The sequence below is a fragment of the Dermacentor variabilis genome, chromosome 1, assembly GCF_050947875.1.
Source record: "Dermacentor variabilis isolate Ectoservices chromosome 1, ASM5094787v1, whole genome shotgun sequence".
NCBI classification, from domain to species: Eukaryota; Metazoa; Arthropoda; class Arachnida; order Ixodida; family Ixodidae; genus Dermacentor; species Dermacentor variabilis.
In genome coordinates, this window is record NC_134568.1 from 176,001,193 (window position 1) to 176,014,424 (window position 13,232).

Sequence of the window (13,232 nt, forward strand, 5' to 3'; positions counted from 1 at the left end):
TGGGGGCATGTGCAGCCAACACAGAGGGGAAGGTGAAGCCGTTGTCATGCTTTGACTTCAACTGCAACGAGCAGTTTTTGTGTGCTGGCACGGACCTCTACGATGAGAATTCATACCTACTTTTCTGGTAAGTTCTTTATGCAACCATTTTTGCAGTTTGCATGTTTTCGAACGCTGTTAACTACTGACTGCTAAGGTGCAATGATCTTAGCCAGGCTGAACTATCTGTTCTAACTATCTAGCAAATTCATTATCTATTGAAAAGTATTGGTACAGTGGAATCTCGGTAAATGGCAATCGCTTAAACGAAACTGCTGTTTAAATGGAACACCAACCTTGCAGTTGGTTCATTTTGTATTCATGCAGTACCAAAAGCTCTATTTCCTGTTAAATGGAACTCCTGATAAACAGAACCAATATCCCTCGTTCCTTGAGGTTCCTTTTAAACAGTGTACTGTAATTTGAAGATACACTGGGATACCTGGTACCTGAATGTACAGTACACCTACACAACACGTGCCTCTTACTTGTTCTGCTTGCTGTTGCACATGGAATGTGATAGATACGAGAGCCAACTTGAGTGTTGTACCATGATGGTGTTACACATTTAGCCTTCACTTTGCTTTGTCTATGTGCCTTAACTTCTTGCATGTTCACAGCTTTGCTCATGCATCTGTTCCCTTTGTCTTCTTCTAAACGGTTGGGCACTAAGCAACACATTACTTATGAAAACCGGCACAAACTGATAATGCTGACAGCACAACAGTTTGGCACAGCTCATCAACATAAATACTCATTGCCATTCCATTTGCTGTCATAAATGTAGCATCATTACCACTGTTGGCAGGCACAGCATCCTGCTGCTGCATTCTGGGCCTTTTTTCAATTATGCAACCAAGTGATCCATGTATTGTAAGACTGGTTCAACACTTTCTCACTACAAATGAACATGTTCCTGTTCAGTAGACTGAATATCTAGCTTGCTTGTATTAATAGATTGGATCCAGACATAACTGCTCCATTGATATGCTGACCTCCTCCACGCTGGATGCAAGAGCAAATCACTAGAATAGCAGCTTGGGCTTGTTGGTTTTCCATCCTGCTAGTAACAGCGCAAAATATAGACAAGGGACGAGAGAAGAAGACACCACAAGCGCTCAGTTTGCTCAGCAAATCAGTTTTCCAAAAACTATACAACACAGCACTGTTTCTCCTCGTGTTACAGAAGCACTGCAGTAACACTGAGCTTCAGTCATGCCAGTCATAGCACGAGAGCATGACTTTTTAATCTGAAACTTAGGCTAATACTAAAACTAATAAGTTGCGCAATACTTTCCTCCATGTCATTGTCTTGTCTGTTAGCTTCATATGATTGTGGCCAACGAAAATCGGGCCCCTTGGTTCCCCTTAGTTGCAACGCCAGTTTTTTAGTCACAAGGCCAGTAAAGCAGTAGAAAGCTTTTCTGCTGCTTTACTTAAAGGGCGCCTCACCAGGTCTGGCCATTTTGAGCTGACAAGCGCCATGCATACAATGCATGCTAACGATTGTGTCTGCTAAGTATTACATCGCTATGCTCTGCGGAAAGAGCTAAAATTTCAAACCGAACATACCATATTTACTTGCATAATGATCGCACTTTTTTGTAAAAAAAATTGATGCAAATTAAGGGGTGCGATCATTACGCGGGTTAAATTTCCCACGAAAAGAAACATTTTCTTTTTTCATCCTGCATTTGCTGCGGGATGACAAGCAGGCGGCTGCCGCTGTCAGTGCGGGACACCAAAATGAAAATGACGGCCAGCGGAGCAAGCCGAACACGCCAAACACTTATTTTTTTTCTTCTCATGAGTACATTACGTACATTGAAACAGTTTCTTCCGTATCACTAATTAATAATATCGTTAGTATCGGCAAGTTTGTGACAATAATGTAGCCATGTCCACTTTGAGGGGACAGAAACAGAGATGGGCGCGCTTAGCTGCCAGTGACATAAAAACATATGGTGGGCATGCTGCGGAAACTGCGGCATTTGTCTTCACTGCTATCCTAATATGGCACGTTTCCTCTAAGGGTGGGCGAATATCTTAGCTGCGTTACAAGCGTCGGCGAATGAATAGGGTACACTTCTAACATATCAGTGTAAACGTGCCCACTATCGTTGCGGCTCGCGATTTGTTGCGTGCCCACGAGTGCAGACAAGAAGAATTGAAAGGCGCCCTTTATGTTGTTGTTGTTGACCAAAACCATTATGAAGCCTACAAATAATGAAGCCGAGCCAAGTTTGGTTGTAGCTTTTTTTTCGTGGAAGTGCGGAAAGTGATGAAAGGAATGAAAAGGGGCATCTGCTTAAGAATGTTGGGTGCATGCAGACCGCTTGGTATGTCTTCAAGAGTAGTTCGCTTAGCATTCGACAGAAGGTAAGCGCAATCATCATTAGCTAGACTTGGCACATGACATATCGCTGCAACAAGTTCAGGGTGTGATCATTACACGGGTAAGAAAAAAAATTGAATTTTGACGACAAAATTTAGAGGTGCGATCATTACGCGAGTGCAATCGTTATGCAACTAAATACGGTAGTTTGCCCTTCTCCACGCGGGCACCGCGCTCCCAGCTGGAGCGCTGACATATATAGCACAAGTGCGCCTACATACCGTATTTATTCGCGTATAACCCGCACCAAAATGTGAAAAAACGCGTTTAAAAAGTGGGGGTGCGGGTTATCTGCGAATTTTTTCCTTGGGAGGGGGGGGGTCGGCTTCACCGCAATGTGCGGCGGCCTCCCCGTGTAGTCCGCCATCCCCATCGTCATCGACGCTTGTCAAGCCGATGAAGGGCCAACGAAAGGCCAGCATTGTTGAGCCTCGCGTTAGGCGCTGTTTAGTGTACTTACCCCAGTTTGCACTGTTTGCCTGCTTTGTTTTGGCATCATGAGTGCGACTCGACGGCAGTGTTTCACAGCGAAAGAGAAGCTAAAGATTATAGCCGCTGCCGAAGAAATCGGCAACAGAGCTGCTGCAAGACAGCATGACGTCGACGAGTCGTGCATTTGCGACTGGAGGAAGAAAAAAGAGAGTCTCGAAGCAACGAACCGGAACAGGCGAGCGTTTCGGGGTCCGAAGACTGGCGCGTACCCCCACCTCGAGACGCAGCTTGCGAAGTTCATTGAGGAGCAGAGAAGTCGTGGCCACGCTGTTTCGACTGAGATGGCGCAAATGGAAGCCCTGAAGTTGGCCCGGGAATTGAACATTCCACGTGAGTTTCGTGCAAGCCGTGGATGGCTTCAGCGCTTCATGCGAAGACATGGATTTTCTATGCGGCGGCGAACAACCATGTGCCAGCGGCTTCCTGAAGCCTACGAGGAAAAGTTGTTGAACTTTCAACGATATGTGATCGCACTTCGGAAGGAGCACAGCTATTTGCTGTCTCAGGTGGGAAATGCTGATCAAACACCTGTGTACTTTGAGATGCCGATGGACACGACCATGGAAAAAAAGGGCTCCAAATCAGTCAGCGTGCTGACCGGCGGAAATGCCAAGCTGCGCTGCACAGTCATGCTATGCGCTTTGGCTGACGGCACGAAACTGCGCCCGTATGTGATTTTCAAACGCAAGACGCTACCTAGCATTCCACTGCCCCCAGGAATCGTTGTGCGTGCGGAAGAAAATTCGTGGATGAACAGTGGCCTAGTCGGTGACTGGCTTCGAGTAATCTGGGAGCGAAGACCAGGTGCCTTGCTGGCACGCCGGTCGATGCTCGTACTAGATTCCTTCAGAGGCCACTGCACTGATGCGGTGAAGGCTCGCCTTGCCGAGACCAGCACCGACCTCGTCATAATACCTGGCGGCATGACGTCCATGCTACAGCCACTCGACGTGTGCCTGAACAAGCCGTTCAAGGCACACGTGAAGCGGCTGTATGCCCAGTGGATGGCCGACGGCATGTACGCCCTCACACCGACGGGACGCGTGCGAAGGCCTGATATTCCATTGCTGTGCCAGTGGATCGTGGATGCGTGGAAAGCGATACCGGCCGATTTGGTGCGCAAAAGCTTTAAAAAATGTGCGATCAGTAATAGTCTGGATGGTTCCGAGGACGACTACGTCTTTGAGAGTGGCGATGAAGCCTCGGATGGCAGTAGTGAGAGCGGCGTCGATTAAGAATCGGATAACCAGTGACGTGGTGGCGGTCGTTTGAATAAATGTTCTGAAAACGAAATGATCACTGAGTGTGAGTTGCATCTTTCTAGCGCTCATTTTTTTTTTTTTTCAGGTAAACGTGCGGGTTATACGCGAGTTTTTTTTTTTTTTTTTCCGCCGAGTTCAAAGTTAGGGGTGCGGGTTATACGCAGGGGCGGGTTATACGCGGGTAAATACGGTACATGGCAATGCTGTGACGTTGCTCATAATGACACGTGACTTTGAGAATTATTCTAAGCAACATCTGTTATTTGTGTAATCTGTTGCTTCAGTAGACAAATTAAAGTTAAATAATAAAACACACGAACTGAATGTCTGTACTTTTGCACCGCAGCAAAAGAGACGTACAGGGTGGCTACTAACCGGGAAAACCAGGAATTCTCAGGGATTTTGAATAGTCTGCAAATGCTCAGGGAAAATTTGGGGAATTTCTGCTTCTATCAGGGAAAATTAGATGTACATTTATTGAAAGAAAACGAAAGTTGTGGTAATGCTGGCTCGAGTAACAGAGGAATTGTAACGAATTGTCTTTGACACGGTGTAGTCTGCTGAAGGAGTTGCCAATGTCCAGTCATCAACAGACTTTCCGGATGCCCGATAATTCGGACAGCTTTGCGGCACAACCACATACCCCATAAAGCCTATGTGTAAGAATGTCTGAAATTTCAGATGCAAGAACCCTTCGCCGTCTGATTTTCCGGACTTTTTGCCGTGACCGCAGGTCTGAAAGGGCATTATAATCAAAGCCACCACTGCCGCCATTTTGATTACCTCGCCACCTCGAACCGGCACTCGCACGCAGATCTGCTGGCAGCTGTAGCCACTACTGCAGCAACGCTAGTCCTAGCTGCTTCGACGTTCACTATTAAGCTTCTTGCCATTATGTGCCATGTGTTTCATTGGAAGAATTCGCCGCTTTCAGCAATGGCACTGACTCCGCCTTTGTGGTCTTCACAATTGGCTTCGAAGCTCGGAAAGCTCGGCGTGTTGCATATGATGCTGGTTCCCAAAAGGCAACTTCGTCTTAGTACATCAATATTACACCGTGAAGCATACGCGAAAGTATTGCAGTGAGCATAACAAGCGTGGGAAGGGGCAATTGTCACGGGTCACAGTACATATTGACATGTGTACTTATATTTATCGGGTGACCACGTTTCGCCGCCTAACAAATCTTATCGCACAGCGCGGGACGCGCCTGCATGTATCCGAAGTTTCTGGAAAGTTATCGGTCCTTCTATCCGCTGTCTGTTGTCGCCGAACCTTGTGTTATCTGATTTCATCGCCTGACGCGAATGGTGTAGAACTTTGTGGAAGGCACGCGGGTCCCAACGATTAGTCTGGAACATTCGATGACTACTGTATAAAAGCCGACGCGCTGCACCCGCTGATGAGATTTTCGCCGATCGCCGACCGTGTTCGCCGCTATCGTTGTGCTATAAGTGTAGCCTGTTTTTGTGTGCACAGGTTCGCCCAATAAAAGTTAGTTTTGTCCTTCACAGTATTGCTACTGTGTTCTTCAACGTCACCACCACGTAGACACCAACTTGGTAGACACATTGGATGTACTTCTCTTTTGTCTGCTTGTTCCCACGTTGTGCAGTCACGCCTGCAGACATCAAAAATGTGTAATTTTCTACCGTGTTCCAGCGCGCGATCATGCTCTATGAACTGCTTGTCTGCCTCAGTATTCGCGTAGCACTGACTTTTACTGTTAGTCAGTTGGTCTCGCCTGCTGTGCGAAATGAGACAAACGCAACAGCATGTGCGCGACGCCATCCGTGGAAGTACGCCGCGAAGCAAAAAAAGTGAGGGAAAAGAAAGTAAGAAAGGAAGGCGGGGCCCGTGACTTGTCACTTGTTCCACGAGCTCTACTATGGGAGAACGCAGGGAAGGAATTTTGCTTGCAGAGGCTAAACGGGGCAGGTGGAGAGAGTGTCTCTCTTGGCAGTGGCCCTCGCCTCCTGAAATCATGGGTTCATGGCACTGAAATATTTATATCTTGGCTATTAATGAAGAATTTCTTCCAGCAGAACGCTCTCTAGAGGGCATGTAACAACTTCCAGCGTGTAACAGAAATTTGCTAGGTGGCCTGGTGAGGAGCCCTTTAATGGAATGGTGTCAGCTGTAAGATAATTTAGAACCGCATGAAAATATGCGCGCAGATGCTCCTGAATATTGTACTTCAGTTGAACCTTGCAATAATGAAATCAGCGGGGAACGCGAAAAAATTCTTTTTTGTGGAAATTTCGTTGTTGCGGAATGAGACAGCACAGATAGACAATACGTCGCAGAATGGAATTTTGGGACATATGTTAGTAAACATATGCTGTGGCATCGCATTTCTTTCTTGGCGACTGTGCACATAAAGAGACAGAAGTTTGTATTTTGTTGGTGTGTATACTCTTGTTTAGTGCATAGTTATGCTGCATTCCTGCCAGGTATGTATGTACAACATTCGGCTGTAATTAGTGATTTGTTGCACACTTAAGGATTTTGGGCCTTATACCATGATTATGGGTTAAGCAGCTACTTAATAAAAGAAAAAGTGAGGCAAAAGTATACCTGTACTCCTTTAATACTCTAGGGCACGAGTGACTGGTTGCCATAGGCTGCATTTCTTCTGCAAAAAGCCCCATGTAGTGCATTTGCCTCCTCCCCATTCATTTCTTCATACTTCTTAATTTAGCAATGGGAAACTTTGTGAGAGAGTTTTCCACAACCTTTGTATTAGCACCTTATTGAATAAGTAAGGTAAGGAATGTTAGTTCATTAAAATTAAGTATTAGTTGCCCACAATGAAGAAAGAAATATGACTAGCATTAACATAAGCCTATCAACATAGAGTGAGTGCTGTTCACAGAAAGCCCTCGCTTATTTTTTTCTTGGCCACAGTTAGTTTGCACATCCGGTATGTAATTTAATGGTGGTTTCTGAGAAACCTGTATGGGTTTACTTTGGAGCTTCATGCTACCGTCGGGTGGATGACAGTTTTTTCCTGTGATGAATTTTACTCGCCTTGCAGGCTTCCGCGGAACTGGGGAGGCATTCTGTAAGAGTTCATCTAGTGGACATGTCCATTTTGTCTGCTGCTGAAGGGCTGATTGGCTGTTGTGCCTGGTTGCTGCGGTTGCCCAGTGAAGCCCAGCCAATCAGAACTTCAGCAGCAGACGAAATGGACGTGTCCACTAAGGTGGACAAGTACCTCCCCAGATCTGTCATAATCTAAAAGTGCTCTACATAGTCAAATAAGAAACACCTTTTCTTCATATGCCTGTATTTCACTCATAGTGACCTTTACCAAGCTGCTCCAAAACGGACAATTCATGCTCCAAACCTGCTCCAATGTGCCAAATTTGCTGCTCCCAGAGCTTCTCCAAGACTTCATTGACTGCTTCCATCCCTGTAGTAAATAACTCTTCTGCAATGCCAAGGAAGTAGCTGTTTCACTTGAATGATGAAGCATTGATAGTGATGGCAGAGTGTAAAAAAATACGCAAAGTAAGTTTCATAGTTTTATAGGCTGTATAAATTGCAATAAACATTCGCTAACTAAACAAGCATGATGTCACGCCCATAGACAAAAAACATGAACAGATCTCGCTTGATAACTGTGAGCGTTTGCTGATGAGCAGCAGAAATGGGGACTTTGAAAAGTGAACGTGTCATGCTGCTGCTTGCTTCACCATTTCAGCTGTGCCGCATCTCGAAAACTGGATTACGCGACGTGCAAAACTAGGCACATAGGAAGACAGTGTGCATAAAGCCACCAGCCATCTCGGCTTGCCCTTGTATGCTTGCCCTTCGCCTGGTACCCGTCACAGATGACCTCCAACATACATTGCACGGGTAGCCATGTGCAGCCACTGCCGGGCTAGAGGAGGAGATGCGTGCTCATTCTCTAGTGTGTGTGCTTGATCGCGTGACCTCCAACATATGGGCACGCTGGAAGATGGCATGCATCAGGCCACCTTTTTACTCAGCTTGCCCTTGCATGCTTGCCCTCACACCTACTACATATGGCGTGCTGGCCACTCGCTCTCCTTGCACTTGGACTTAATTGAGGATAACATGGTGAAAGAGGAAATGGGCTGTGAGTGTCCATGTAATTACTATTGCAATAAGGAGCCGCTCTTAACATGAGAAAAGGCTAAGCCAGAAAAGACGTAAAAGTGAAAGACAAGTGGCAACGCTGCCTTGGAAATTTACGCACCAAGGTCCTGTTCAATTTATTAGTGAGAATGGACAACATTGCATTTGGGGAAGCCAGACATTTAACTTAGCAAGTTTCAAGAACATTTACTGAGTCACAATGACTCAAGTACGGAGGAGGGAGAAAAAATAAACAAATCTGTGATGTCACATTGATGTACTGGCACTGGGGTTTCAGCACTAAATTTAATAAATAAAATTTGACCTTCATTCCCTTTTTAATAAACAACCTATTAACACAAAATTAACAAGAATAATGTTTTGAACAAATACTTACTAGTCTAACTTATTTAGTGTTTCTTTTTAGTGCCCTTTTAATGGCTCCATTAACAGAGATGATACGTATTAATGATTTGTTTCAAAAATGAAATTGGTACCCCAAAACTCCACATCTTTACTCCTGAATTGCTCTGAAATAAACTAGGTTGTGAATGCAAAATATTGAAAACAAATGGAATAAAAATAGAAAAACCCTCTTAATAAATTCGTATATATATATATATATACATACACACACACACACACACACACACTTTAGTGCAACCTTGGTCGGGATATATCCCACAGTGTTGTTACTTTACAGCCTTATGGAGGTCTGCTAACCCTCCTATGATAATAATGATTGGCGGGGCAAACCATAACCGTAGCCAGCCAATTGCCTTCATGTGGGGATTGATGATGAGTAATGTAATGGTGATCCATGCTAAATAAATAAAATGTCTTTGCTTATTCAAAAATTGTATAATTCAGATATCCTTTCCAGTCCCATGAAGATGGAATTAACAAACTCTTACTTTATTATATCAAGGACCAATAAATGTATTTCAGTGCTAAAAATCTTTAGACCAAATATTGCGTTTGCATGTTTTTCTTATTCTTTACTGTGGAGCATTGAAATGCAAATCTGGCTGCAGATATCTTCTGTGCATATCATTGCGGAAACAGCGTGCCTGCTTACAGCATTTATAACTAAAATTTAGAAATTGGCTCAAAAGCAGGTTAAGCATTTTGTGTTCCTGATCAAGAAAACAAGGAGCTTCGCCTTATCTAGTGACAGCTATTCTCTACATCTTCAGTGCACTTAAGAAAATGGGCAGCTGTATGCTTGCCATATAGGCTGTGCATTTTGTGTGAGAATGCTGTGCAACAAAGCAAAGATTTCATACTTGGTCCACTGCCTGCTGCCATTCATTTTTGATATACAAGGCTCCTTTGTTTATATGTGAAAACAAATTGTGCCCTTTTATGAAATCTGTGTCACGAAAGTTCATGCTTGATTTTTCTTTTTGGGCGTCATTTTACATGATCGTTTATCAGTGAATAGCCGTGTAAATACATGGCATTGTTCATTTTCAGGGATTTCAGGAGCAACAAAATCCTCGGTGGCTACTGGGACTCTCATAATGATGACATCACTCAGGTAGGAGGATATTTATTCTATGTAGCTTCCTGTATAGAGCATAATTAAACATTTCAAGATATTTATTGTAATCATATTAGTAGCTATGTGTAATCTTTGTACCTCGAAAGCTGGAAGGATTACAATGGATGTGTTTGCCCTAGAAGGAGAGTCTGTTTGGCAAAATAATCCTATGAAAAAAAATGACTAATACCAGCAGTTTGCATTGTAGGTTGTAGTTTCCAAGCTGGTTCCGAATAGTCGCCGTTCCAGTCCAGGGCTTTACAGGAAACTGTCACATGCAGAAAGTTTGATTCTGACATAAAAAAAGACAACTAGTTGCTCATTATACTACAAATTAAATAAGTTTTTATGTGCTAAAACTATGATTTGATTATGAGGTACGCCGTAGTAGGGGGCTCTATATAAATTCGAACCACCTGGGATTTTTCAAAGAGCCCCTCACCAGGTCACATAGCAAAGTTTGGTTATATGCTGGAAGTTTTTCCGTGCCCTTTCAGGAGTGTTCTACTGCAAGAATTTTTCAAATTGGTTTATTAAGAGCTGAGATAAAAATATTTTAGCGCCTCAAACCCATAATTTCAGGAGGCGAGCACACACACACACACGCCCCCCCCCCCCCCCCCCCCCCCCCGCCACAACCAATATAGACACTCGCTCCACTTGCCCCGCCTAGCCTCCGCAAGCGAAATTCCTTTCCTGCGTTCTCCCATACCGGAGCTGGAGGATCGCGTGATGCATATGTCACAGGCCCCGTCTTCCTTATTATTTTTTTCTTACTTTTTTGCTGTGCAGTAGTCTTCTGCTGACGGTCTTGCGCTTAAGCCTTTGTCTCATTTCGTGCAGCCCGCAATTTTGCACACTGTGCACGAGAACTCCTGACTAGCAATATAAGTCAGTGATACACGAACACTGAGGCAGACGCAAGCAGATCGCAGAGCATGATCACATGCTGGAACGCGGTAGAAAATGAGTTTTGTTTGTCTGCGTGCTCAACTGCGTGACGTGGGAACAAGCACATGAAGCGGAAGTACATCTTTCTTGCAACTTTAATTGGTCTATTGAAGCAACAGATTACACAAATAACAGATGTTGCCTTGAATAGTTCTCGAAATCACATGCCACTATGAGCGATGTCACAGTGCTGCCCTGTATGTAGGCGCACTTGTGTTATGTGTATCAACTCTCCGGCTGGGGGCACGGCACCCGCGAAGAGAAGGGCAAACAGCGTTCTGTTTGAAATCTCAGCTCTTTCTGGGGTGTAGCAATGTAATACTTAGCAGGCAGAATCGTTATCGCGTGCTGTATGCACGACACTTGTTAGCTCAAGATCGCCGGACCTGGTGAGGGGCTCTTTAATGTGTACCCAGTGCATGGTACATGAGCATTTTTGCATTTCACCTCTATTCAATTGTGCCCACCATGGCTGGGAATCGGGAGCACGCAACCTCAGGCTTATCAGTGCACGGCTATAGCCGCTAAGCCACTGTGGCAGGTCGTTATACCACAGGAAAGATATCGGTGAATCTAATTTCTACAGTAAACTCATTTCTTTACTGCGTCAGATTTATTGGCTATAGCCCCCTTTTTAAAATCTTATTAGCGCTTAGCCTGTCAGGGATGGCCAATTCTGCAGCTGAAGTTGATAGTATTGCGGTTGCAATGCCCTTTTAGTATTGTACTAGTTCATCTAGGTTATGGCAGTTTTGTGCAAAAATGTCCAAGCAAGCATGACTTGAGCAATGTTTGTGAGTCAGAGCTGCACATTATTATGCTGAACAAAAGTGCACCGCTCAGTACCACAAGTAGCACTCCAAGAAAATTAAGTTTAAGGTTATTTCGTGTTTATCCCTAGGCCCTTGGTAATATTCCCTTAAGACTTCAAAAATATCGCTAGTGGCACATATTCAAAGAAATGGGTGTGTAGGGGGTGCGGTGGCAGTGCTGCTTCCTGACTAATGGTACATTTGGCTGGTTTCTACTGTGCTCCGACTCCGCTTCCAAAGGTGCGGAGCCCGCTTTAGATTGTAGCCAGACAAAGTATACCTGAGCTGCACGTGGAGCCGCTTGCCAGAGCAATCGGAGGCCGTAAGAGGAAATACATCGGTGCTAAACAAACGTATACAGGTGCTGATGCACCCGCTCGCTACCACCATGGCAGGAGCCACGCGAACAACTGAAGCTACAGGAGTCATGGGACTGGAACTCTGCCAGATCTCAGTCACGTTCCCAAGTCGAAAGTGAGAGTGCTCCAAGAGAACCAGCTGAATGTGCTCAGAGCACTCGATTTCAACCAGCCAAGTGTAATGTGCGCATCCAGAGTGCTCTGGAGTGCTCTAAAACGATCAGCCAAATGTGCAGTAGAACCTGGTTCGTACATGTTGGAAAAAAATGCGAGAAAAAAAAAAACTTGCTAACCAAGAAAATGTATGATCCAAAATAAAAAAAAAATTGACAGACTCGTAGGTAGCTGACATTTACGTAAGGCAAGTGTTGCGTAAATCGTTGCCGCACGAGGCACGAGATGCCAACATGTGTCGAGCTGGTGGGGCAACGGTGGTCCGAGACGCACTTGGTTCTTTTCCCATTGCATAGTGTCTTAAGACGGCGACGGGAAACTGAAACGGAGCAAAAGGTGACGCTCACAATGTGCCGCCTGTAGCAGGGAACTACGGTGCGTTTTGGTTATTGCCTACTAAAAGTGCGCAGTACGTCTCCAATGGCACTGCGCCCTATGTGTTGTAAAACAGATAGGTGGAGATGCTTATAGCAGTAGGGTTTGTCGGCAATAGCTGTAAATGAATGTTGCGTGCGATGATCTGGGAGATTTGCTGGTACTGGAGTAAGAAACTGGGTGGGTGTGCACCAGTTTTTTCACGTGATGGGGGTGGGCTAGTATTACAGCAGGCAGCTTTGTTCTCGATTGCTCGCGCGTCGCGCATTTTCTTGTTTGTATGGGATTAGTGGCTGGAAAACGTATCACACAATCGCACTTTGGTGAGATATGGAACGTTGGTGCCAAAATATTGTGCTTTCTGAAAATGTATAAACTGGTAAAAGATAAGCATAACTCTATTGGGTAATTTTTGTGTTCTCGACAGTGAATGTTGGCACCAGGAAATCGTACTTACCAGGATTGTATCAACCAGGTTCTACTGTACCATCAGATGAAAGTACAGGGAGGGGGCACTTATGGACATTAATATAACAGTTTATGTATATGAGGCTTTGTGGTGTGAAATAAGAGCAAGAGCCTGCACCTTTTAGTGCTACAATTCAGCCTGCTTTAAAGCTAGATATTTATCGGGCATTTCAGATGAATGCAACTTCGTTCTGCAGTGGCATTTTTTTAAAACCAGAAGCACAGTTGACAGCTCTCATAATGTTATTGCAAATGTGC

The 13,232-nt window shown here is 44.8% G+C and overlaps 1 protein-coding gene across 1 annotated transcript in view; it reads left to right on the top strand.

Annotated features, from left to right (window-relative positions):
* Positions 1-13,232, top strand: part of LOC142588395 (uncharacterized) — a 71,676-nt gene that overhangs the window by 8,541 nt on the left and 49,903 nt on the right. Inside the window, exons 5-6 of the mRNA XM_075700043.1 lie at positions 16-127; positions 9,769-9,832. Of these exons, the coding sequence (XP_075556158.1) occupies positions 16-127; positions 9,769-9,832 (176 nt within the window). The remainder of the gene's footprint in view (positions 1-15; positions 128-9,768; positions 9,833-13,232) is intronic.